Raw genomic sequence first — 27,676 nt, forward strand, 5'->3', positions numbered from 1 at the left:
GACGGTCCTCGCAGTGTGTTCGACGGCGAGTTCCCTCGTCCTTGAGCGGATGAGCCAGACGTCCAGGTAGGAGTAGACATGAATCCCCTGCAGGCGCAGCCGCGCCACCACAGGTGCTATGCACTTGGTAAAGACCCTGGGGGCCGACTTCAATCCGAACGGCAGTGCTCTGAATTGGTAGTGGCGTCCCTGGACGACGAACCTGAGGAACTTTCGGTGACTTTTGAGGATGGGAACGTGGAAGTATGCATCCTCCAGGTCCAACGACGATAGAAAGTCGCCTTCCTCCAACTGTCCCAGCACGTGCTGGAGTGTGACCATCCTGAACTTTTGTGACCTGATGTATTTGTTCAAACGACGAAGGTCCAGGATGGGGCGCCAGCCGCCCGTCTTCTTCCTGACGAGGAAGTACCTTGAGTACACCCCGGAGCCCCAGAGCCTCTTCGGGACGAGCTCGATGGCGCCTTTCCTGAGCATCGCCCGTACTTCCAACAGCAGTTGCGGGATGTGATTTTCCTTCCTGGCCACAGGTGGAACGTGAGGGCACTTCTTCAGGAATTCGATAGAGTGTCCTCTTGCCAGGGTATCCAGCACCAAACGGTCGGTGGAGATGGACTTCCACACACCGACGAAATTCGTCAGCCGGCTTCCCACCAGGGTGCTTCGGTGGGGGCCCGAGGCCACGGCCGGTTCTGTCCTGCTTGGAGGTGGTGGCCTTGCTGCCCTGGCCACCTTGCCGACGGCGGCGAGGCGCTCCCTGCTTGGCGCGACCCCTGTAGGCCTCCTGAGACGAGGAGCGTGCCGCCTGGCGGTAGGACGACGAGCCACCGCTGGATCTCTTGGAGGCCCCTTGTCTGCCTCCGGAGCTCCTAGGGCGCGGGCCGTCTCCGTGTCCGTCTTTATGGCTTGGAGGGATTCGTCCACCGCCTTCCCGAACAAGTTGCTGCCGTCGAACGGCATGTCCAGCACCCTGGTCTGGACGTCCTGACGGAAGTCGGTCGCCCGGAGCCAACCCTGTCGTCGTAGGCAAACTCCGTTGCCCAGCTGGCGGAACCCGGTATCGGCAATATCGGTTGCCACCGTTATGGCGTGGTCCGACGCCACCTCGCCTTCTTGAAGTATTTCCAGGGCCTCGGACCTCTTGTCGTCCGGTAGGAAGTCCAATATGGGGGCCAGCTTAAACCAGAGCTCCCTGTCGTAACGGGCCACGATCGCCAGGGCGTTGGCCGCTTTGATCGTCGTCGCCGCCGACGAAATGACCCGTCGCCCCATGGCGTCCAACTTCCTTCCCTCGCCGTCCGGAGGGGAATTCGACGTTGAGGCTCCTGACCCCGCCGCTTTCTTCTTCGCCGCCGCCGAGACGACGGAGTCTGGCGTTGGCTGGGCCCTGAGGCACAGCGGAGCGGTCTCGGGGACCCGGTACTTCTTCTCGTACCGGTCCCGTTTGGCTGGTGCCGTGGAGGGGTTCTTGAGTACCGACAGGCCCTCTCCTCCCAGATGTCATCGATTAGAGGCACCGCAATGACAGTCTTCCTCTTGGCCTCCCGGCGCTGATAGAGGAAACCTTCCTTTTTCTGCTCCTCCGGGCAGAGATGGAACAATTCGGACGCCCTGGCGATCATGGCGTGGAATGAGCCAATCTCGTCGGACGGAGAGGCCCGTGCGACGGGAGACCCGTTCTGTCGTCGCGGCCCTCAGAACCCGTCGTCGAGCCCACCGCACCGTCATCTCCCGACTCGTGGGAGGATGAGGAGGGAACTGCAGGCCTTACGGGGGCGAGTGGAGGAGAGGGTTGGGTCCTCCGTCGTTTGTTCTGAGGACTTCCCGACGGGCCAGGTTGCGGGTCCTCCGGCCTGGGCCATGGTAATCTCGTCCTTATCTCAGAGCATAAGGACTGGATCGCAAACAAAATGGCCACCGAGCTATCCTGAGGCCTAGGTTCTGGCTGCGCCAGAAGGGAAGGCTGCTCTTCCTGGCCATCGTCGTCTTCCTCGGTTATCTCCCGAGGATCTTCCTTGCGGGATTGAACCTTCTCGAATTGGACTTCGAGATTCCTCACGGCCTCGGTCAGTTCCCCCTCCGAGGATGACTCCGAGCTCGAGGAGGCTACCGTGCCCCCCCTCCCTTCTTCCATCATGGGGGCCATGACGATGGGCTGAAAAGAGGATTCCCTCCTTGGCGGCAGGGAAACTCTAGTCCCGGAGGCAGTCTCCGCTGGCGGGGTCTCTGCCGGCTTGGCCAGAGTCGCCGCGATCGCCTCGAGAGAGGCCTTTGCCTGCTGGGTAGGGGCCTTCACCACCTTAGGTGCGTCCTGGGCCTTCTTAGGGGGAGGGGCGACGCCTCGCTCCCCCTCTCCCGAGATCGGACAGGGCTTCTCCCGAAGCTTACCCGGGGTCTCGGACTTCCTCTTCCCCGAACCGGAGCGCTGGCTCATGGTTGACGGTGCCGGGGAAGGTGCGCCCTGCCTGGCGACCGAAGAGCCCGACCTTTCGGCGCTCCCGGAGCCAGCGGACTCGCGGCGCTTGGCCTGGTGTTGGGCCCCGTCGCCGGGGCGCCCGCACAGGACTTAGAAGCCCGCTTGGACCCTTTCTTCTTCTTCTCACCCGTTGAGCCCTTCTCCAACCAGCTGGTGAGACGGGATCGACGGTCCCTCATGGTCCGCTCCGACAAGTTCTTGCAGAACTGGCAGTCCTTCTCTACATGAGTCTTGTCCCCATGAAGACAGTAGAGGCATCGCGAATGTTCGTCCTCCTTAAACACATTCTGCAGCCCGCATCCAGGGCAGCTGCGAAACAGCTTGGGTCCGGGTGACGAACTTGCGTCCTGGGCCATCTCGAAGTAGGCCGCGAATCTTCTGGAATCCTCCAAGAGGTTGATTCGACGAAATCTTCACCCTTGAGGAGCGTAGAAAAAATCCTGCAACGGGTACCCGTTAACGGGAGTAGAAACGGTGGAGCTTGAGGCTCGATTAACCGAAAAAAATGTGAATATTCACCTGAAAAAGCGTGAAACACGCATCAAAAGCTCGAGAGCTAAGCACGAGGACTCCCAACACTTGAACGTGCGGTAAAAATCTGAAGATGGCTGCCAGAGGCGGGGCCTAGGGAGATGGCAGTCATTGGCTGTGGTCAGTATGACGCAGAGATCAGTGAATGGTTACTACTACGAAAGACAGATCAGAAACGAAACTGATTTTTTCTTTACCGAGGATTCCCAGCCTGACGACGGGGAATATTCATGAGCATGTGAATTCATGCCAGACCCCATGCTGGAGAACTCTCCACCTTAACTCCAGGTGCAGATCATCTTCCTGCCATTCTTAGGTCAGGCGAGGCCATTTCCTGACCTGCCTATTAATGTGTCTGGGAGATACCCTTTCTGCAGTTTTTAAAGCATGGTGAGTCTTGTACATTGTGGGATAGTGGGTAACTAGGGTTAGTTGTTTGGGTTTCTTTGGCCAGCAGTCCCTCTCAGGAAAGGGGCCTCCAGCGATACAGCAGGCAGCCTTTCTGCCCTTTTCTACTCACACCCCAGGTTGGAAAATTCCAGATTGGGGTTTGTTTTTTAGGAACACTGTGCTATGAGGGATGTAGTCCTGAAATCCCCCTTTACATAGCTACATTCTTGGAGTCTTTTCGGCAAAGGTTTGACTTCCCGACCCCATTCCGGTGTGTTCCTTGCACCTTGTACCCCGAAACCCGAAGATGGCATCTCTTTCAAAATATTCGGGGATGATGTAGATAACGTCTTGCAGGGGTTTGGGAAGATCTCTTCTTTCCTCCAGGAGGGGCACTGATGGCTTGAGAGCACACAAAGTTAGTTTGGTAATTGCACATGGAGAAATCCAGAGCATGAGGGACAGCAAAGAGTGATTGCTAGGAGGACGAAAATTGAGAAAGTGGGTTTTACGTCTGTGACGCCAGTTGAGGAGCACGGCTGTTCTTAGCGGTTGAATGGCTGTGGATAGCTAAGGTTGAGCACTTAAGCCAGATGCAGATGGTATGAAAAAGGATTATGGGTAATGGTGCTCCAAGTGATCTGCCAATGATGAACTGTACTCCAGAATTGCCAATTCAAAGGAGTCTTCAAGAGACGGAGAGAGCGTATGAATGAAGTTCTGACTTGGTTTGCTTACATGGCCATATAGTTCCGTTTGAATTTTTATTCATGAATTTTAGAAGCAGGGCTATGGAGAGAGAAGGAGCAATAGAAACTGAAAAATATTAGAGTGTGGTCAGCGTTTGATAGGACAACAGAGGGGTAAACTGAGAAGAGGAAGAAGAAATCAAATCAGTGGCCACTATTGTAGGAAGTCAGATTATGCAGGGTGACCAGAGAATGGCCAAAGTGTTGAAGTATGTTAACCATGGTCATAGGGGGAGGGTGAAGTCCACCACGACTAAAATTGGAACTTCAGTAAGAAGGAGGGGCTCAAGATCATGAAAGAAAATGTTGAGCATACCAGATGTCCAGCAGGTGAGCTGGGCTATGCGAGGGAGTTGTGCGAGAAGCTGAACATCAATGTGTCCCAAAGAAGAGGAGGAAAGGTCATAGGAAGGCAGGGGGACAGATATGCTGGCTTTACCATGAGACCAACATCATCACCGTTGATAGAAAGGAAACAAGAATGAGAAAAGGTAGCCAAGCCAGTGTAAAAAGAGCTGCAGATGTGCCAGTGTCATGTGGGAATTACCGAACATGAGTGAAAGCCATGTTATGACACGGTGGTGGGGGTCAAAGCAGTCTGTTAGAAACAAGATATTGTTACAGAGACATTGGGCATACCCGCGTGCCAAAGTGAGCTCAGTGGAGGTGAGGAGGTGGTGAGGGAAGGGGTGGTGTTCCTGGAGGGAGACGAGAGGGGTAAGTGAGGTTAGATTGGATCCAGGTTGATGACCAGTGCCGCAGAGAGGTGAAGAACTATCGAACTAATTTGAGTAGGGCGTGGGAAGCGAGAGGAGCAGTGGGAATTGCACGCAGTTGCCAAGCGATGGCTAAGATGGGGTAATTGAGAGGGCATTTACGATGAAGATATATAGAAGCATGGTAGTAGGATAACAAGGAAGGTAGGTAGGTTGACACTGGCAGAGACAGAAAGGTGGTGCTTTGTAGTACCAAAGAAGAGTAGTGCAGCCAGGAGAAGCGGATAGGACCCTTTCCATTGCCAGAGAACACCACAGTGTTTGGGTATCCTGTGCTCGGCATATGATCAACTCTGTATTCAAGACATCAGAAAGGGCTTGACCTTTGAAGAAATAACAGTCTAGCTGACAGAGCGACCACAGTGCTCCTTTCAGGTGCCAACAAATGGATGGACACCTAGGGCAAGCAAATGCTTGGGGAGGCTGTTCGTGGGAAAACATTCTATGCAGAGGTTCTGTGAGTGGGGCTTTTTAATTAAAGTAGTGAAGAAATGGGCATCAAGTAGTGGGTGGTGTTAGGAACCACATAAATCTCCCTTGTGCAATAGGGAAACAGGCATGTTTGCTAGTATGCTGTGAAAGCTAAGAAACGCTGGATGTGCTACAACTGTAAACATTTCTGTAATTACTAAATAAATATGTACATTTATATACACCCATTTTTTTAAACAGAATTTTACTCCAACACACACACATGCGCCAAATGTCACATAGAACATTAACATGTTTTTTTAAACTTAAACCTTTCTAACCGTGACAAAGTAAATTCCGGGGTACGACTGGTCCAGGGGTGAATATTGGTTACTAAACCATCCATCAGCCCCACACCTCTAATACACCAGAATGGATCGGACAGATTGGATTAAACAAGCATACAATTGAAATGATAAACCTCCTTGGACAATTTTGGTAACGTGGACGGAACGGCAGGCTTATCTCGTCTAAAGGTTGTGGATCGTTGGTTATTTCCAATACAGAGAAAATACAAGTTTTACCCAATTCAACAAGCAGTGGCCAGTGAAGGTTGTATACAAAATATCTACTTTATTATTTTCACAACAGGCAATCTAATAATATTACTAAATACAACCCACCCTGTAAAAGAATGCAGAGAACAGACAATTAAAAAGAAGAATAAGAGATGCACTCTGGATACTGACAGAGGGGGGAGTTGGTATGGTTTATAAACACAACAGTTTGTTACAAGGCTTCTTGGCTTCAGCAGAAAGGGGGTAAGGGTCTTAAAATGCCCCACAGGGTCTTCTTGGAAGGACCAGTGGGACAGAACCACAATGTACTTCTTGCTGTAGTTCTTGCTGCTCGACAGCGTGGAGTCGGCTTCAGGGCGCTTTTTGGGATTTTGCAACAGAGTTCGAGACGGTAGTCAGCGGCAGGTATCAGGCGGCAAGACGGCTCAGACAGCAAAACTTGGTGAACCGCTGCAGGCTGGACTTTACGGTGACTCAGGGTCAGGAATCTTTGTCTCAGTGCTGATGGGCCGCTCTGAAGTGCTGGTCTAGACGTATCAGGCTCATTCAGCGACTGCGACTTGATGGCAGTAGCTCGAGGCTTGATGGCCGTCAGTGTTGCAGGCAGTTGCGGATTGAGGACCTCAACTTGCTCATGAATTTCCATTAAGGCAGCCCGTGGCAGGTGCTCGTCATTGCATTTCTCCCCACGTCGTCAATGGGCTTGCCTTGTCCTTTAAGGCGGACGGCCCATGGCTAGGGAGTGTGTTGCAGGCAGCTGCCTTGTCCTTGGTTTTGGGTTCAGAGACTTTCTGGCACTTGCTGTCCAGGAAGCTTGCTGCAGAGTCTAGCAGGGCATGCTGTGTGCTGGCTCGGTACTGATTTCTGAAGCGGCTGGAGGGTCCGAGTTCTGTTCTCCCCCTGTTCCCTGGGAGAAGTTAAGGGGAGGGATAATGCTTCCCTCTTTGAATGTTCCTGGTCTTCCTTCACTGGCAGAAGCTCCAAGTCAGAATCTACCTCCAGCCATGGGCCAAGGATGAGTTCTTCTCTGTGCTTCAAGTGAATTCTTCAGATGATCTGCCTGAAAGAGAAGCTACAGCCCTCTCTTAAAACCAAATGGGACACAGTGATTGATGTAGGTTGAGCCTACCTTAGTGAAACAATCCTAGGGTACCTACCAATAATGTTCTGTATGTGCAAGGTGATAAACCGAGTGTTTTGTACAGGGAAATGCAAGGGGGCACAACCGGGACAAGGGTTGTTCCAGAACAAATATGGCTGAACCCTCCTATCAACAGAAAGAGTTCTGGGCTCACTCCCCTGTGATACTAGGTCCCACCGCCTTCTTGTCTCCTGTGATCCAAGTGTCTCTGCTTAATGTGTGGTTCCTTTTTAAAGTGGCAGATCTCCCTTGAACATCCTGAGAGACCAGACTCTGTCTTCTGCAAACCACATTCTTGTATCTTATGAATGGGGTCCCGCTAGCGGTGCCCGTCTACTGCAACAATAGACTCTGACATGTCAGTTCAAAGTCATTGATACCGAGAGGCAGGAGCTAGCTTCAGGTTGGCACAGTTAGATATGAAAGGTTTGTTGGGTTTCCTGTCTCCTTCGTTATCTTCTGCAGCCAGGCTCTATGGGGTCCTGTTTGAAGTACCCTTGAATAGTATATTAATCGCTGCCACCATTTGCAAGGCTAACAAAGGAGCAGGGCGGTTCCATGGAGCCCTTGTTGGTTAATCAGGCTGTCCATGGCAGGGAGAAGCCCCCTCTCCTTGGGAATACATCACGCTCTCGTCTCCGGTCATATTCCAACTAAATATGACAGGGGCAGACTGTACCTGTAAGCTGTGTCCATGCCGGAGTACACGAGTCTATGCGTTTGTTGTGGTGTGAGCATAGGAAAATGGTTGTGAATTAGCCCCACACATTTTCCTCAGGTAGTGTAACGCTCACCTGATTCTCGCAGAGGCGCCGGTCTTGACTGGGCGACTACCGTATCTTCAAAGGTGATGTGTAGCACCCGGTTGGCTCTTTGGGCTGGACCTCTGTGCACTGTATTCCTGACGTGTAGAGTAAGATGTCTGCAGATAGAAAATATGGGGTTAATGAACTGGGGTTATTGGGGTGTCCCTATCTCTTTCCTCTTCTCCTCTCCTGTAGACCCCCAAAGGTTAACGCTCTCACCTTAGGTAAGTGAATGCCGAGCTCTCCATCTGCCTCGGGGCAGGGTGCTGTAACCAGTTTCTTCACTGGATAGGTAGCGCAGGCCTCTTGACTTCAGAGGACTGCTGTCCGTCGTTTAGTGCACGAACGGTAAGTTTCGAGTCATTCAAATGTCTTTAAAGTCTTTAGTAATGATGTCTCTTGTTTTGCAGGGTTCCGGCGATGGCGGATGACGGGCTGAAGTGAGTTGAAGATGGAGCCCGTGTGATGAATAGAAGCGCCTGGAAGCACGTAAGTAAGCGCTTGTTGCCTGCTTCACTATGCGCTCTAACTGTCTTTTTATTTTGCAGGTACGAGTTCGGAGCGGCTGCAGGGTGCCGGAATACCCACTGGATTAGATGTGGAAAGGAGTAATGGCACGTGAGTATTAAAGTTCCCCAATGTCTTTAAACGCACCTTGTTTTGTCTTTCAGATGCGGGATGCAGCGCCGAAGGCCTCCGGAGCGTGCGAAGAGTTGGTAAACTTTTGTCTTTCAGATGCCGAAATGCTAACCTGTTCTTTCTTGTCTTTATAGGTGTTGCTGAAGACTGGATTCAGGATGGTAAGCCTTTTCCTTTCAGATGCCAGAATGCTAAGCTGTTCTTTCTTGTCTTTATAGGTGTTGCTGAAGACTGGATTCAGGATGGTAAGCCTTTTTCCTTAGGCCCAGGACCGGATGCAGAAGACACGATGAGCGTTCTGCTGCAGAGGTTGCAGAATAACGCAAAGCAAGATTCATCCACCGGGTGTGGTTTAAATAGCCTCCTGTAGTGCTTAGGTGTCTCCTTCCACAGCCACGCCTAAGTAAGAAAAGAGTTCCTGGTAAGAAAAGAGTTCCTGCCTTCCAGAAGAGTTCCAGTGTTCTGAATCTAGGGAGTGGCTCCAGCCCCACCCAACAGGAAAAGTAGTTCCAAACAGAAGAGGATCAGAGGCTCAACTGGCAGGCAAGTAAGCAGCATGGTCTGCTGAAGGTAAGTCCACCCAAGCATTATGAGCCCGGCGCTTCCAGCGCTGGGACTGGGCATATTTATGAGCCTGGTGCCACTGGCGCCAGGACTGGGTCCAAAAGGTCCCAATTGGGACTGGTTGGCACTCGGAACCTGGGTTATGGATCTGCTTCCAAGGGAGTTGGGAAAACCCTGACCTTTTGGAAGCAGAGATCATGACAGGTAGGTCTACCACCATCCATTTACTTAAACCTAACCCCAATGGTGGTCTATGGTCTGGAAGCGCTATTACAGATGGATTTAAGCTGGCTGCAAGTGATAGAGGGGAAGTTCTGGAGAAGAATCCTAGGTCTCCCTCAATCCATCCCAATGGCATTGCTAAGATTGGAAGTTGGGGTTTCCTCACTGAGGTCCATTGTCCTGAAAAGGAGAGCAGAACTGTACTTAAAGATGGCTAATCAACCAGAGTCTCGTTTATTAAAAGAATTTAACACGGAAAGTACAAAGGAATCCACCAAATGCCATCTGAAAAAGGAGATTGAAGCCCTTCTAAGGACAATATGTTGGACTATGAGTGGAGAGAAACTTACTGAACCTCAAAAAAAAGCACTTTCTAAAAAAATCGACCTTTGGGACTGGCTAGAAAATTATGCACACCTTGACAAGCTTCCAAAATACAAATTTACTCACCACATGCTCTATACATTTAAACAAATGCAGCCATATCTATCCCTCAGTCCCTCTAGTAGACTTAGACGATTTCTACTTCTACTGAGGGTTGACAATCTACCGCTGCTGACTAACAAAAGCAAACATAATGGTTTGACTTCTACAGAGAGATATTGTAGACTTTGTAAGAATAAAGGATGCAAAGAAACAGCTTATCATGTACTCTCCAGATGTGTAAACATAATGGATACTTACATAGCAAACTTTGGCAGCTTTGTCCATGATACGGAGTTCATAAGGGAACCTGCCTTCTGGCAACGCCTCATGAACACTCAGAGCATGCAGTTACAGATCGCAACTTTTAGAGTATGGTCGGAAATTGAAAGATCTTTGAAGATCTCTATATGAATTAGTTAAACAGCAGGTTATAGACTGTTAGTGGATCATGATCTCTGTTATATGTGTTTTAGTATTTTTAGCATGAGCAATCGTTATTAAGTTTGAATGATCTGAAGAATTGTAAGCGTAATAAGTCCTAACTATGCTATGTTTAATGGTATTTTTAAACATTTTTTTTTTTCTTTCTTTTTATTTGATTAGTTGATTAGCTGATTAGAAATAATGTGTAATATGTAATAAGTAATATGATGAATTTATATAATATATCAGTATGTGTAAAGTTTAAATATAAACTGTAACACATTATTAATAAATAAAAAAAAAAAAAAGTCTATTTACTTAAAAAGGTCAGAAAAGCTAGGCGAGCTCACGCCCACCATGCGGATGATCGAATTGCTCACACTACGAACATATTTGCCATGATAACAAAACTTTTCCAAAGTAGGATACATAAAGCAAAATATTGTACCCAAGGCCAGTTCAGAGTGGCACTGGCTCAATTGCATAAATTCCACAATCACCAATACCATTTGGTGAATATACTGTGAACATTCAGAATTGAAGTGGAAGATAAGATGGGGGAAAAAACGATCTGCATGCAAAATGCAAGGGAGAAAATAAATATGAAGCGCATTTGTTAGACAATATTCTTATTTGCCTTGTGCATTACATGTTCAAATTGCATTTGATTTTGTTTTTAATAAAGCAAATTAATCAGTGATCAGCATAACCGTGAAAAAGATCCTCTGTGCAAGTGGTTTAACTGCTGTGAAGCTTAGATGAACCTAAAACGAAGCCCCCTTAAAATGCAAGACATATCCCTTACAGCCATATTAGCACTTACATGTTAATTAATCCATGAGAGCCATTTGGATAGATCAGGTAACACGAAGGGGCTGAAGCAATAGCGAGTTTCTCTAGCAATGCCTTATCGGCGTCCAGTGCTCTTCTTACCAGAATGTTTTCATACTGAATCAAGTCTAATATCACCTAGGGATGAAAAGGCGGCATGTAAGCGATATGCACTGCTGAGGACCTTTCCACCTTCCTGTAACAGTACAATAATATGGTTAAAAATGCATTACATTTTACATTTGCCTCTTATGAAAAAGAAAATGTGCAGAAACAGTTCCACATCCCAATTGTAAACGTTGAAAACAAATGGAACAGGTGAACTCTTGCACCGTTGAGCGTCCCTCTTCTGACTGAGATGGATAACTTGGAGATCAGTTGAAATGAGAAACAACAACATTAATTACGCTTTTTGCGTCTTTAAAATATATCACAGTTACAAGACATGGTGACATAACCAACCAGAACGATTACTGTATTCAATAAGGAGGCAAAGAGTGTATATGAAAGAGAATAGTGAAATCCCTGCTGAAAAGGGGGGTTTCCATCACTCCTCTCTTGGTACAGGCAAACGATGTAATATCTACGTTTCTTTTAACTTACTGCACCAGGGATGCTTATGTTGCCCTTTTATGACCTGATTCAATCGTTGGATTCAGCACTCCCCACTATACTTCTATCCAAAATGGCTACCCAAAATGGCAAATTTGATTTCGTGCATTGAAATTGAAAGAATAGAAACTAACCTGAGCTTGCATTAACAAACGTGAAAGACATCAATTACATTAACTTCTTCAAATCATTTCTTTTAGAATCTGAAACACTAGGGAAGAGGATGCAGAAATAAAAATAAAAACCATGCCAAGAAGTAGCATTTCATATGTCCTAAAATGGTGGCATTTGTGCGTAAATGACTCATTATCCCGGTTAGAAAACAGCAGCTATAACCTCGCTGGAACACAGAATTAATTAATGGAGATCCATCAAAAAAAACAACTAAGAGTTTGAGAGCCTGAAAACTGTGGTAGTCATATATTCTGAAACATTGTGCTAAACACTGAAAACGTATATTCTGCTAATGGCAGACCCCGCAGGAAGAAAAGGAGAGAATAATTCCTTGATCACTTGCTGCAATTTATTTTGGAGTGGATGAAAAATACACACAAATAAATACACTTTCTTCCTCATTATTCCAACAATTTTGAAAACATAATTGTTGATAGGTTCATATTAGTCATATGTTAAATCGTGGCAGTGTCGTTTTTGTAAAAATAAAGGAAAAAGTGACTCAAATCATTTTAAATTGCCAAACAACAAATTCAGGAACAAAGCAGAAAAAAGGCCCAAAATACAATTATTTTTAAAAGCTGAAAAATACTTTCATATTTTAAATATGATCAAAAGTAGATTAAAATAATTTTAGATAAAACCTATAAGAAAATAAAACGTTAATAAAATATTTTGAATAATATATATAAAAATATGATTGTTTATCAACATAAAAGCACATTAGTAAAAACATTGCTGTCGAGAAACAGGGTGTAATGAAACAATTATTTCCTGGAAAATAACTAGGGGAACACACTGTATGCTTGGAAGATCCACAAGTGGAATAAAAATAATGTCCAGCTCCCTTGCAAAAATTGGAAAGAACTGTATTTTTGTTCTGTTTTAAAATCATGAACACAGTGGAAAAAAATGACAGAGTTGCACAAAAGTGTATTGGCAAACAAAACAAAATGTTGCAGAAACCAGCAGGATCTTGGATAAAGACCATAAGAAAAATAACGAATAGGACATTTAAATAATACATCCAGAAGAAAAACAATATGCATTTGTTTTTTAGTTCAGTTTTCCAGATCTGCATTAATCAATATATAAAATCATTCATGAAGAAGAGTAAACTGTTAAACTCCGGAGTTTAAAAATAATTGCAATGTATCAAACAGCAACACTGCCCAAATCCCCAAAATTACTAATCTATACACCTCTACAGTGCTTGCGTGACGAATTCTGCAACTAACAAATGCAGCATCTTAAGCAGAGAGTAGACATCTTCAAACCATCCCCTGCTTTACACTGAAACGCTATTAATACAACCAGGGCTCAAAACGTGCACTCACTAGTGATAATGCACTCCTAGCGAGTAAGAAATGGAGTGTGACCCTTTAAGCCTGGCTAGTAGCTTGCAACTTGAATGTGTGCCCCCTGAAAAGAACAACAGTTGGAGTGTCCACTCTCCCCAAATCACAGAAGAAACGTGAATCCACATAACGTACAGTCTACAAGTAGGAAAAACAATCGAGACTGTTTTCATGTGGGCTCAGTCCGAATCACAAAATATGCTCTAATCGGTGAGAGCAAACGTGCTGAAATGGTTCTTCAACTCAAACATTGCATGAAGTAAAAGGTCTAACTCCATGTCCCAAAATAAGCTGCATTTCGAGAATAAAAACCGATTAGAAACAGGTTTCCTTTTTCAAGCTCTTGCTGTTAAGAATATTCCGATGGGGAGGAGGTGCTATCTTGCTGCTAGAGCAATTTATCACAGGGCAGGTATTTCCAAGCTGAGGGTCCAGAGCTAAGATTTGTCATGGCATTTGCGAAGGAACTTTATGAAATTATAATGTATTGAAGTAGCATTAGTAGAAGCCTAATAAAAAATGTATTGCTAATGTAGAATTGTTGCAGACATCTCTTACTGTTTGGAAGTTACCCTGACACCACTACATTGCACACATAGAGAGAGCCAATGAACATTGGTGAGGACATGAGGCAAGGGTCAGGCGTTCACGCCCAGGTGCACAATAACCTAAGCAGTGCCTTCTAGCAAATCGCAGCTCCTCTCAGTGTGCGTTCACCACTCAACCATAAAGTGAAAAAGCAGAGAAACCGTTTCTTCTCGTGCAATGCATTATGACCACACACAAAGAAAACTCTTTTCAAGTCATTTGATTAAAAAAAAATTACAAAAAAACGCACTTTCCACATAAGCATTTAATTTACAATTAGTATTTAAACTGGCCCCGTGGCATGAAAAGGCAGAGTAAAACAAATGGATGAAATCTACTGTATGGCTGGGATGATCTTTTACCCAGCAGCCACGCACGTTACAGGGGTGCAGAGGTAATAGGACTCCCCTCCTACAGGGCCACCGCTTTCTGTCCTAGTTTACCAACTGTTGTGCAGTGTTTCCAATTTTACGTGATCCAAGACTATAACGCCCAAAATGCATTACTTCATTAAATGAAAGTCTAGGACAGGAAACCGGGTGTCCAAGCCATATGAATATTGCTCCCAAATTCATTTTAATGGTTAGAAAAGGACGAGGTATTCTTTTATCTATATGCAACTCTGAGCATTTACATGGGAAGGATTAGTTTCCCTAATCATTTTGTCTCTGCGGCCTTCAGGCTATGGTCACTCCATATGCCAACCCATATGCAATGGTAGTTAAAATAGACATGTATGAATTGACCATTTAGCAAACTGTGCAGATGCCATAATCGAAAGGTTTTTTTATAACGATATGCAAACCACCGTTTGTGTCATTACATTTTGTTCTAAAGAGACTTTAAAAAAAAAGTGATAAGCGTAAAATTAAGGTTACAATCAGTTTAATGCGCTATTTCCAACAGTTTGTTTTTACACCAATGTGACTGTCAGTACGCATAGCCTTATCAAAGACCCTTTGTGGTATGTAACATTAAAAAATCAGATCCACTCTTCATATGAGGTTTACTTGAAATTACATGCAATGTTATCATCTACCTCCTCGCAGGCACAGCAAAAATAGAACTGTACTGACATGTGTGTAGTATTGGATGAACTGCATTTCCTATTTCAATTCATGGAGTCCCTAGATATGCGCCTGTAGTTTTTGTTGCTCGCCGGCATTCTTCATCTCGATTGCTGAACGGTTTATGTTTGCATTACAAGATGGAGATAAACGACCTTCCTACACTGCCTACCTATATCAGCAGAGGAGGTGGTGTAATGCAAACACTAAGTTAGGTTTATCTTGGTGGAGGAAAGGGTTCTGAGAATGTATACATGTCATTTTACTCATTTCAACACTAAATACAAATTCATACTTGGTAACAGTTTTAACACAAATTTACAAACAAGTTCTAGGGTGCGGCTGCTCACGGTGGTCTCCCTGTGCCACACAAATGGCAGTATAGATGTTAATTCTGTCCAAGTAGTTTAACAAGAACAATAACAGTTGTACGGTCAAAGAAAAGGACTTCGCCCAGAAAATAGTAAATCAGCCCCTTTTCTGGAGAATGCACTGTAAACGGAGCTTAGTGCACCTTGTAACCAATTCTCTCCAACGTGACCGACGATCCTTTTTGAAAATATGAATCTTCCCATGAACGTTTAATTTAGGCATCAGAAAACACGACATTAATCAGCAGCAGCCAGACACATGACGTTTTTAGGACTTATAAAGGATGTTGCAAGTTTGCTTTTTTAGTCACCTACCAGCGTTTTGCTAAAAAGGAGAATTAAACTCGATATTAGAAAATATTATGTGACCTCAACAATCCAAGTGGCAGTGATTACTAATGCTACCTTCCCTGTTGGCATCTTTTATAGTTTCACGAGTCACAGAACTTAGAAATGCAGGTGTATATAGTTCAACTGTATTGAGGTTCTCAAAATATGTTGCTGTTCCCAGTTTCCCAGTTCTGCAGTCTGGTGACTTGACTTCGCAGCTGTAAGCAGAGCACTGTGCAGCAGCTTAGCTGATCAAAGGGACAAGAACACTCCGTAACCATGTGATTTAAAGCTATAAGTCAAACTTGATTGGCCACATCTGCCATCCAGTACCAGGCCTAACAATACACGCAACTCTTTGTTACTGCTCTAGAAAATAAATGCAGCTAACCATAACACTTCCGGCTCACAAACCTGGACAACTAAGCTAAGCATTCTCCTATAGGAATTATTGCATTCGCTCCTGAGTTCAGACACCCGACTCCCCATGGCCATCTGTAACCCAGTAACTATAATGGGCGTTGAGAGGGCCTCGTAAAGCTGGTCCAGCAGTTCCAATGTGTCTGATTATCCATGTATGCCCAAACCGGATACCTCTGTAAACAGTTACCCTCTTTTACCTGCCTGCACAAGCTAATGTACTCAAGTATAAAGTAAGTGCAAAATGAGCAACAGCTACTTCATACGGAGTGTAGAAAGCATACAGTTTCCTGAAGGCGGCCACTCTGAATGCCAGCAGATGTGCCAAAATAAGGTACAAGCGCAATCGAGATGGAAGTGGATTTAAAAATGTCCCGGGATCAGAGGTGTCTTCAAACTGGCAAGTATTACTACTCCTCATTGGGTGAAAATGAGGTTTATTTGATAGCACAGACTCATACTCTGTGTAATGGCACAGCCAGAAGGAAAAGTATTACCCGGCAATATACGGCCAGTTCGGCTTTTTTAATTTGTCGGTTGATCTCATCATCAGTTGGGTCCCCCTACTCTTTAATTACCAAATAGAACCGTTATTTTCAATAGACACAACATTGACTAAGGTTAGGCCCTTACCATTACACACTCTCGCTTAGTGGTCACAATTCCATTGCTGAAGTCCTTCAGCATGGCTCTGGCTCTCCGCCAACGCATCTTCGCTCTGCTTGCCTAGCTTCAATAGACATGTGCTCTGAATCAGACCAAAACACACACGTAGTGCAGAAACCCAGAAACCACAGCACAAAAGTTAACAAAGTGAAGGTCTTAGGCGGCCTTAATGGATGCTCCAGAACTTAGACCAAGGCCTTTTGTTATATACTTCTTGGTAGGGATAGCAGGTGCTACATCAGAGCAGTTTAGAGGCACCAGGAATCCAATACAGGTGTGAACAATGGGACCATGGGCAAATATAACTATTCTTTTACGACTCCATTTTGGCTAAATTCAAGCCTTGACAGAGCGGGTGCTTTAAAACTAAGTACAAAACAGGCAACTTCTATTCTCATGTACATGCCTACACGCCTGCAAGGAAACCTAACCCAGAAAAAAAAATGGACTTCAGAATGCTTTCTAGAAAGTGCCCTCTAAAAGCATGGAGTCAGCATGGGTGAGCATCTACTAATACAAAACTTTCCAAAGATTGTGCACTTTGTTATTTTCATGCCCATCTGGCATGTTGGAATATTTTTAGGACTTAAATCAGGCAAATATTTATTTTTAAAAAAGGCCAATGACAGTATCACAAGCCCTGCTTCTCCAGCCCCTGATTATACACTTTACCCAGTTTATGCAAGTGACCAGTACTTCAATCTGAGCAGATATTACAATATTGATATAGCAAGAAAAATGAATGTCAAATAAATAGGTATACCTCTCGTCCAACATACGAGTTATCATTTTCAAACACGACTGCAGTAAAGTGAGGGTTCTTCTTTTCAAAGAGAGAGAGAACCTCTTTGGACCTTCAGAGGGAAGAAAAAGAGAACAAGAACAGATTAAAATAAAACTGAAAATTGTTTGGAATAGGTCAACGAACATGATTACATTTGCAGACCCACCTCCCGCCTGCTTCCCCCATCTCGACAATCCCCGCCTGCTTCCCCCATCTCGACAATCCTCATGAAGTGGTGCTATAAGCAAAAGACTTTCCAAATGAAGCAAGGCCAAGGAAACCACAAATAAACAAAATGCTTCTTTCATAAACTAATTATCTCGATAATTTATGTATATCAATAAAGAAATGCCACAAGGATCATTTAACGGAAACACTAAATATCAATACAAATTCACTAATTATTCAGACTTGAATCTCAAGCAATGTAAAGAAAAACACCTTCTGAAAAAGCAGTCGCAGAATAAAAAATATGGTAATAACTTTAGGGTTTCTTCGGGAATTCCTGAATGTTCCTGTCCGTTTACTAAGGCTATTTATGAACTGTATTCATGATTTCTGCACGCGTCCTACTCTATTGCTATTGGGCAGCAGCACTGGGTTGAGGGTCTGAGCAACGTTAGTTGATGCTCTGGTTCAATTTTAGACGCTTTTTCTCAGCAAGTGAACAGAGGGGATGTGGGGGGGTACCCTGGTTGACTTGTCTTCTTGTAACGCATGTATTTTCGGTACATACGTGCGCTGGTACCAAATATACTTTGTGTAGACAGAGGAAATGTGCTCTTGGGGCACAAATTTGCCGTTTCGTGAGTGAACTTTAATCTAAAAAGGTTGCTGAAGTGTAAAACGAGTGCCCAACAGCTGCCCATTATGAACGAGCAGCGCCCTTCACGGTGCACAGCGCTCATGTTCCTTGACGCGCTGCTTGCTTTCTACCTGTGCAGACTGAAAACTTATCAGTAGGAAGGCGAGCCGAGAAAGCGATCTTGCTCTCAGAATGCTGGTAATCTCCAAAAGCCGCAAGGCTGAAAAACACCGCAGTGGAAAACATGAGAAAAGATCGGCCCGCTGGCAGAAATCCACCGAGATTATGGTTTACATCTCAAGTATACACACTCAATAACACCTTCTCAGCTCGTCATCAGAAGCTTCAATCTGGGCAGCACCACGCAAGATGGAAAAGTACCCAGATAACACAACAACCCAGATATCAAGTTAGATTGTTGGGGTTTTCCAGTCTTTTGAAAACAAGCAATTATCGCAATTTAGAAGGTAAAACATTTCGAAATTGTCGTTATTGTCTAAATATTCAAGGTCATCCCCAGACCATAATTTTTCCAAGCGGGCAGTAAATCCCGCCCATTTTAGCCCAGTGGTGCTTTGGCCCTAGGCTGGTGTATAGCAACGGTTTCCCTTTATTGCCACCCTCATAATAGTAAATCTGCATCTGGAGACAGCTGTACTGGGTGCATAGGGCAGGGCAGAGCTGAATGGTATCAGGCACAGTCATACCTATGATATGATATGGCATTTATAACGCGCCTATACACAAGTGTTTCAAGGCGCGATGAGGCAAGCGGGGGAACAAAGGGAAGACAGACAACGATCCTACTAGGCCAGGTGTCATTCAGATCGCGCAAGTGCATGGGAAGGGGGGGGGGAAGGAAAAATGTGAGGGGGAAGGGAGAGGGGAAAGTGCAGTACATGGGAAAGTGGAATAAATAAGATAAATAAAACGGCCGGCTGGTGGCAAGTGCAAGGAAGTGCAGACATAAGTGCTGGTGAGGGGACTGTAGGGATACAGAAAAACGGTTGCCAGGTGCAGGGGTTGCCAGGGAGGCAGTGCAGGTGGGCAATTGACGGGGCCTGGGCCAGAGATCAGAAAGGGTGGCCAGGTAACCAGTGCAGTTTCAGTCAAGAATTCAGCAGGGGAAAGGGGGAGAGAAAGCAGAAGCAAAGAGGAAGGTTTTGAGGTGCTTCCGGAACCGGAGATGGTTCTCTGCGAGTATCAGGGAGGCAGGAAGGCTGTTCCAGAGAGAGGCCCCTGCCGAAGAGAGTGATCTGCCACCAACTCGTTGCTTGGAGAAGGGACTGACCCTGAGGGAGTTGGAGGTGGATGAGCGAAGAGCTCGAGAAGGAAGATATTTAGGAAGAGAGAGTTGAGGGTATTGCGGCCCCAGACCCCAGAAGGCCTTGTGTACAATGCAGAGGGTTTTGAACTTAATCCTCGCAGCCACTGGGAGCCAGTGCAGAGATTTCAGTCCTGGAGAGATACAATCCCTGGGTTTGAGGCCAAGGACAAGTCTCGCAGTCCTGTTCTTGATAAGCTGCAGAGGGCGGAGAGTAGAGGCAGGCAGATTTAGACAGAGGCTGTTACAATAGTCCAGCCTAGAGAGGACCAGGGATCTGGAGACAGTGAGCTTCTGGGGGAAGGAGAGGAAAGGAAGAATACCTCTAAGGAGGTGCAGCTGGTAGTGTGACTTCTTAGAGACGTCAGTGATGTGAGGGGAGAAGGAGAGTGCAGAGTCGAAGATGACCCTGAGGTTTTTAGCCTTGCAGGTGGGAGTAGGAAGAGGGCCAAGAGAGGCCGGCCAGAGAGCTGCAGGGAAGGAGGGAGTGGGTGTGCCGATGAGTAGAATCTCATTCTTACTGGCATTAAGGCAGAGGTCGTTGGCGGCACACCACTCCTGGATGGCCGACAGACAGACGCGGGGAGGAGAGGAGGAGGCCGAGGGCAGCCTGAAAATGAGCTGGGTATCATCCGAATAGCACTGAAAGTTGGGACAGAGCGGCGATGCGGTGGGCAAGGAGTGCCAGGTATTGGTTGAACAGCCAGGGAGAGAGGTTAGATCCCTGGGGGACACCACAGGTAGAGAAAAAGATGTCGGAGACGAAGGATCCAAGTTGGACCTGGGAGGGTGAGTTGGAGAGGAAAGAAGTCAGCCACGGCAGAGCCTGACCAGTGATACACAGGTTATCACGGAGACGGTTGAGCAGAATGGCATGGTTGACAGTGTCAAAGGCAGAAGAAAGATCAAGCAAGATGAGAACGCACAGGGTGTTAGAGTCAAGGTTGGTGAGCAGGTCTTCACGGATGTTCAGGTGAACAGTTTCCGTGCTTCTGTCAGCTCTGAAGCCAGACTGATGGTCATGAAGATAACCAACAGATTTGGTGTGGAGATTGAGCTGGGAGATGGCCAGTTTCTCCAGGAGCTTGCCCAGGAAGGGAGTGATGGAGATTGGGCGATAGTTATCCAGGCAGGAGGGGTTGGCAGAGGGTTTCTTAAGAAGAGGGTGCACAAGGGAGTGCTTCAGGGGGGGAAGGGAAGACTCCTGTGGCGAAGGAGTGATTGCAGGAGCCAGGGAGACGATGTGGTCCTTGATAGTTTTGGAGGAACAGGGGTGAACCTGTTTCGACGAGACTTTCATAGATCGGACTTGTCTAGAAACCTTATCTGCAGAGAAAAGGGGAAAGGCAGAGGAGGAGGGGTGGCTGCAGAAAGGCCAGAGGAAGATCAGGGAATAGCGGGAGGGAGGCGAAAGGAGGAGAGTGAGGACAGGATGTCCTGAGTTTTAGAAATGAAGTGAGAAGCCAGTGCCATGCAGAGGGCTGGGAAGGGACAAGAGAGGTAGAGACTGCGGCAGGATTGGCCAGTTCCTTTCAGATTTGAAAGAGTTCAGCCGAGTTGTTAGATGCCGCAGAGACGCGGGCTTGGATATGAGCTCTTTTCTTGGTGAGGACGGAGAGCCGGTATTGCCTTTGCAGCTGGCGGCAGGCCAGTTTGTCAGAGAATGAACTTGAAGCACGCCATTTCCTCTCGCCCACCCTGCACTTGCGTTTTAGGGTGATGAGGTCTGAGTCATACCAGGAGTTACACTTGACTTTGGGCTTCAGGCGGATTCTGATGATAGGGGCAAGGATATCAGATATAGAAGAGTGGAGAGTGGAGAGGGCTGTGTCCGGGTGAGAGTCAGCGAGAGGGGGAGGAGGGGGTGAGAAGGTGGCGGCGAAAGCCTCAACTGACACGCGCTTCATGGGTCGGATGACCGAGAAGGTGGGTGGCAGTGACAGTGGTGGCTTGGCCTGCGGGGTAAGGAGGGTGAGGTGGGAGGATAGGAGAAAGTGATCACTCCAGGAGAGAGGAATGGAGAGAGGGACAGAGAGGGGAAGGTCTGAAGAGATCAGAACATCGAGAGTGTGCCCTGCAGAATGAGTCGTGCCAGAGGGGAGAATGGTGAGCGCGAAACAGTCCAGGAGGGGGGACAGGAGGCATCCAGGTGGATGATGAAGTCTCCAATAAGGAGGAGTTGAGTGGTTGTGGCCAGGAGTGAGGAAGAGAGGTCCGCCCACTCAGAGAGGAAGGAAGAAATCTGACCAGGTGGCCGATAGATAGTAGCCACAGTAAGGGAATGGCAAGGGGAGAGAGAGAGCCTGCAGACGAGGCATTCAAAAGAGGAGTAGGCCTGCGTAGGAGTGACAGAGGCAGGAATCCACTCAGGGAAGATAACGGCTACACCCCCACCAGAGCGGTTGGGCCTGGGCGCGGAGAGGATCTTGTAGCCATCAGGTAGGAGCGTGTCAAAGCTGGTGACAGAGCTGGCCGTAAACCATGTCTCAGTGAGACCGAGGACATCGAGGTCAAGTTCTTCAAGAAGGCGGCAGATATCAGAGGAATGTTTGACAGCGGAGCAGGAATTAAGAGTGGCAATGTGGAGAAGGTTGCCATCCTTAAAGGACTTCCGGGGAGGGGTACAGATCAGAGGTACGCCCTGCGGAAATGAAGAAATTGCCCGAGAGGGGGCAGAGACGGAGGGGGAAGGCAAGGTAGCCAAGGAAAGGGGAGAGGGGACAGCAGGAGAAGAAAGGAAGTTGATGAGGCAAAAGCGTCTATCAAAGAGATAAAGGTTGTCCTGAGGGCCCATTAGAGTAGACATTAAGGATGACTTTAGAGGATAGGAAGGAGGCCAGGAGGGTGTCCCAACGGGTGCCACCATTATTGGGAGAAGAGGAGAAAGGAGAGAGCACAGAGACCATATGAGGGGTCCATAGATCTGGTGAATGAACGACAAAGAGGATGTCAGTGACAGTTTCCTTGGAGGCAGCACTGGTGTAAGTGTCGGCGATAGGGAGGCCTGGGTTGGAGACCAGGATGTCCTTTTTAAAGTTCTTCCTACTAGACTTAGTGAGGAGAGCAGGATAGTCAATAGAGAAGCAGTTAGAAAAGATAGGGGAGGCAAAGAGCACCATAGAGTAGGTGGGGGGGGGGGGAATCCCAGGGGTAGACTGACAAGACAGTGAGAGGCAAGTGAGTAGAGCTATGGGACAAGACGACGGCACTCAGGATGCGAGCTCAGAAAAGCACAGGACATTCTAAGACAGGAGAGAAGACATACCTAAATTTAAGAATCCTAAAGAGGGAGAAAAGGCCTAGGTTTCACAATGCAATTTTAGTGGTGCAGATTCAAGCAAATTTAAAACCAGTGGAAGCTACCTAGATTTGAGAATCCTAAAGAGGGAGAAAAAGGCTTAGGTTTCACAATGTAATTTTAGTGGTGCAGATTCAAGCAAATTTAAAACCAGTGGAAGCCACCTAAATTTAAGAATCCTAAAGAGGGCGAAAGGCCTAGGTTTCACAATGCAATTTTAGTGGTGCAGATACAAGCAAATTTAATCCCAGTGGTAGCCACCTAGATTTGAGAAACCTAAACAGGAGCGGGAGGAGGGAGGCAGGGACACGGGACACACGGAGGGGAATCACAAAATAAATAGACAAAACACACAAATCGCTGGTTACCAGTGGAACACAAAGCCCAGGAGGGCAGCTCAGGATGAATGAAAGATTATGCTGCACTCACCCTGCTCAGCCGGAATGGAAGATGGAGTAATGGGGCCCCATTTACTGTGCTCTGGCTGGCAGTACTAGGCAGAGGTTTGCACCAGAAGGACTTCCACTGTTTGCAGTCATCATTGCCATGTATTCTCAGTACACTAGTGAAGGGCCCCGTGGTAGCCTGGCTACCACCAATTGGTCCACTTCCACCCCCACTTTTGCATAGCGATTGGTAAAAAACACGGCAGCTTTCCCCTGAGGGGATTATTGCTTGCTTCATCATAGTTTAAGCCTCACAGTGCAGAGACTTAACAGCTTGTCCAGAAGCTGGAGTATTGTGCACCCACCTTGGGTAATCAGACAGTGGAATGTGGAGGAAAAGGGAAAAGCGGGAGCAGGTAAAAAACAATAAGAAACTTAAGTGAGGAGATTCTTAGAAGAGGTAGGAGAGCGATATTTGCGATAGACTGATGTTCGTGGACAAAGTGCAGAAGAAAATGACGGCAATTCTAGGATGCTTATTAGAAAATTCAAAATGGGTATGAGCATAGTTTCTAGTGCTCATAATGCACGTTCTCCACATGAGTGAGCTGAATTTTAATATGGCCTGACTGTATTATAACGCAGGTTCACACTCGCAACACCCAGAGAGAGCTTTCAGAGGAAGGTGAGCGCTAAGCGTGTGACAGATGAACAAGTTACTTACCCCTGGTAACATTCTTTTCGACTGGATGTTCCTCCCACGTATTCGACATCTTTTGATATATTCGTCTCCAGCTTCAGCTGCTTCGGAAAAAAGACATTTCGGCAGAGGGCGCTGTGCGTCGATGCAGTCGACTCGATGTCCCTCGAGGGCCTCCATACCGACATCATCCCTGGTACATATATCACGCGCAGTTAGCTTCAGTTCTGTTTTTACACCCTTTTTCTTCTTGCAGAATTACCGTCATTAATATTCCTATGACTGTATGAGACTTTGTAAGAGCATGGGATGCAAGGCACAAAAATGAGGAATACGTGGGAAGAACATCCAGTTGAAAGAACATTACCAGGGTAACTTGTTCTTCGAATGGGTTGTGTCCTCCCAAGTATTCCTTATTTTTTGATAGACTCCCAAAGCAGTGCCCGAATTGGAGGAGTTAGAAGTTCAGATGTGCTTTTTAGATTTATCGTGGACAGAGTGCAAGGCTACCTTCCCAAATCTTCCTTCCTGGCCTGAGGATGAATCCAGACAGTAATGTTTTGTAAAAGTGTGCATGGAAGACCATGTGGCTGCCGCACAAATATCATATATCAGCAACCCTCTTTGTAAAGCAGAAGACGTTGCCATGCTCCTTATGGAATGGGCCCTCAGGCCTTCTGGGGGATCTTTATCAGCCAATCTGTAGCATTCAATAATGCCTAATATAATTCACCTTGACAAAGTTTGTTTTTGTGACTGCAAGTCTAAACTTGTGACCTGTATACCCAACAAAAAGTTGGTCATCTTGGCGCAACTTAGCTATTCTAGAGATGTAAAAGCAAAGTGCTCGTCTTGGATCAAGCCTATGCAGTATTTCCTCATCCTTGGCAGGATGTGGGGGCGGATAGAAAGATGGTACACAGTTTTATGAGATAAATGAAAGTCCAATACAATTTTCAGCAGAAAAGTTGGTTTGACTTCAATAACTACCTTATCCTTGAAGAAGGTAGTATATGGAGGATTACAAAATAAGGCCTGAAGTTTGCTCACTCTGCAGGCTGATGTCAACGCAACTAAAGGTATGGTCTTAAAAGGTGAGCAATCTTAACGGACAGGAATGGAGTGGATCAAAAGGAGCACACATGAGAAATTTTAGAACAAGATTAAGATCCCAAAATCGCAACCTGACACGGACATGGAGAGAACACATTAGTGAGTCCCTTTAAAAATTGTATGATTAGAGGCATCTTGAAGTAAGACACCTCTTCCAACGTGCGCTTGAAAATGGAAAGCGGCGCCAGTATCCTTTAATGGTACCAATCTGGAGTTCCAGATTTGCCCAATGTAACAAAAAGGACACCACCATAGGTGTACTGCACTGAAAAGGGTCCACATTCTTTTCCCTGCACCAGCAGCAGAATTTATTCCAACTGCAGCGGTACAATGATTTTGTTGCTGGCCTTCTGGCCGAAAGCATAATCTCCATTACGTCATCTGCGAGGTCCCACTACTTATATGTCAACATCTCAGAAACAATGCGTGAAGGTTGAGTGTCTTGACCTCTGGATGGAGAACCCGACCCTCCTCTCATGAGAGAAGGTCCTCTCTTTGTGGAAGAGGCACTGGAGGGCAGATGAACATGTCCAGAAGGTCCATGTACCACGTCCTCCTGGCACAATCCGGAGCAATTAGGATCATGGATGTTCCTGAACTTTCTCAACCTCCTGATAACGTGAGAAATGACAGGGACTTGAGTGGAAATTACGAGTCCAGAACTAACGCGTCCCCTAGAGCTTCTCTTGGGGGGAATTCCCTGGAGCAGAAAAGTTCACACATCCGGTTGACACTGTTCACAAACAGATCCACTTGAGGGATTCCCCAAAGATCTCTTGAAGGACTTCCTGAGCTAACTCCCACTTGTGAGACTGTGCTCTGTCTGCTCAGAGCATCCGCCAGGGTGTTCTCCTTTCCGGCCAGGTGAACTGCTGATAGGGAGATTCCTTATTGAATTGCCCAGAACCAGAGCTTCATCGCCTCCTTGCACAGTTGTAGTGAACCAACAACCTCCTCTCTTGTTGAGGCAGCACATGGCCACTGTGTTGTTCATTATTATCTGTGCATTCCTTACCTGTATAGAGGGCAGAGAGGCCTTTAGGGCTAGTCTGATTGCACTCAGCCCCAAAGGATTGGTGTGTAGTTTGGACTCCGATGGAGACCATTGACCGCTGATTGCCAGATCAGTGGTATGGGCTCCCGACCCCATGAGTGAGGTGTCCGTCACTACTGTTATCTCTGGCCATGGTTGCAAAAAAGGTTCTACCTGCAGAATGTTGTCCTTGTGGGCCCACCGCAGGAGGTCCTGTGCGGCTCTGCTCGGAACCTGAAGAAGGTCTGACATCTTGCCTGAGAATTGAGACCACTGAGTCCTGAGAACCCATTGGACGGATCTCATTCTCAGGTGAGCCTGTGGCACCTGGAAAATGCAGGATACCACGAGGCCGAGCATCCTCAAAAAGTTGAATGCCGGAAGACGCTGGGCAGTCTGCAAAATGTGTTGAGCCCTCACCTCAGGTGGCAAGACTTTTCCCCAAGGATGCATCCAGTACTGCTCCAATGAACTGGAGTCTTTGAGATGGTATGGGTAACTTCTTGCAATTGAGGGAGAAGCCCAGTCTGTATAGAGAGTGGCAGGTGATGCTGAGATGTTCCAGGGCTTGTTCGGCAGAACGAGCACTGATCAGCCAATCGTCAAAATAAGGGTAGACATGAATCCCCCCCCCCCCACTCTGGAGACTCGCTGCCACCATCACCATCAGCTTGGTGAAAACCCTTGGGGCGGAGGGTCAGAAGGAATGGCAGAACCTGAAACTGATAACGAGAACCGCCAATAGCGAACCTCGGGTACTTTGTGCTTGTGATGGATAGGCACATGAAAGTAAGCATCCTGAGGGTCCAATAACACCATACAATCCTGACGTTGGAGGGCCTCAAGTATCTAAGGAAGTGTGATGATCTTGAACTTGTCAAAGATGGGTCTCAATCCTCTGTCTTTCGTGGGGATTAAGAAATAAGGAGTTCCACCCTTTGTTCCTCTCCGTTACAGGCACTGGTTCTATAGCACCTTTCTCTAGCAGGCTCAACATTTCCTGCACAAGAACGGATCCGGAACTTTTAATTAGTGGCTCCCCGATGGATTGCCTGAGGCCTTTTTAGAAAGGGGAGGCTTACTGTTTCCAACGCCCAAGCATCTGAAGTATTAACTCGCCATTCTTGCAGATGCTGTGAGAGTCTGCCTCCCACCAGGATTTTGTGTGTTAAGGCCTCAGAGGTTTTGAGGTGGCTGATGGCAAAGTAGCCTTTGCTTGGGCAGACTTGGCAGCTGTTCCTCTTCTACCACGATGGAATATTCTTTGGCCCCTTTGACTTGCCAGTCCTCTCACTCTTCCAACTGAGTAGTCGAAGCGAAAGGACCTACCCCTCCAAGATGATCCGCTGGGGTGAAAAGCCTCCTTTCCATCTCTTACAATGTTCCGGAAGCAGTCTCTTTCTTCCCCTTGAGGAATATGGTCAGCCACCATGGCTAGACAGTGCCACAGGGTGAACGTACATTTAGCTGTGGCATTTGTAGATTTAAGAGCCATGCTCTAAGCAGAAAACATTTTCCTTGCCCAAGCGTTGAAACTCTGATCATCCCCGTCTGACGGAATTGTTGGATAAGTTGTAGATGTGGATGTCACAGCCTGAACAACCAGGCTCTTTGGCGTAGGATATGATATATGATATGGCATTTGTAACGCGCCTATACACAAGTGTTTCAAGGCGCGGATGTT

At 46.8% G+C, this 27,676-nt stretch overlaps 1 protein-coding gene across 1 annotated transcript in view; it reads right to left on the reverse strand.

Moving 5' to 3' along the window:
• The window catches only part of QSOX2 (quiescin sulfhydryl oxidase 2), a 578,728-nt gene that overhangs the window by 274,213 nt on the left and 276,839 nt on the right, over window positions 1-27,676 (reverse strand). The window contains exons 5-6 of the mRNA XM_069609564.1: window positions 17,313-17,403; window positions 10,956-11,101 (exon numbers count right to left, since the gene is read on the reverse strand). Of these exons, the coding sequence (XP_069465665.1) occupies window positions 10,956-11,101; window positions 17,313-17,403 (237 nt within the window). The remainder of the gene's footprint in view (window positions 1-10,955; window positions 11,102-17,312; window positions 17,404-27,676) is intronic.

This window comes from Ambystoma mexicanum, chromosome 8, assembly GCF_040938575.1.
Source record: "Ambystoma mexicanum isolate Mex_15411 chromosome 8, UKY_AmexF1_1, whole genome shotgun sequence".
In the NCBI taxonomy this organism is placed as follows: domain Eukaryota; kingdom Metazoa; phylum Chordata; class Amphibia; order Caudata; family Ambystomatidae; genus Ambystoma; species Ambystoma mexicanum.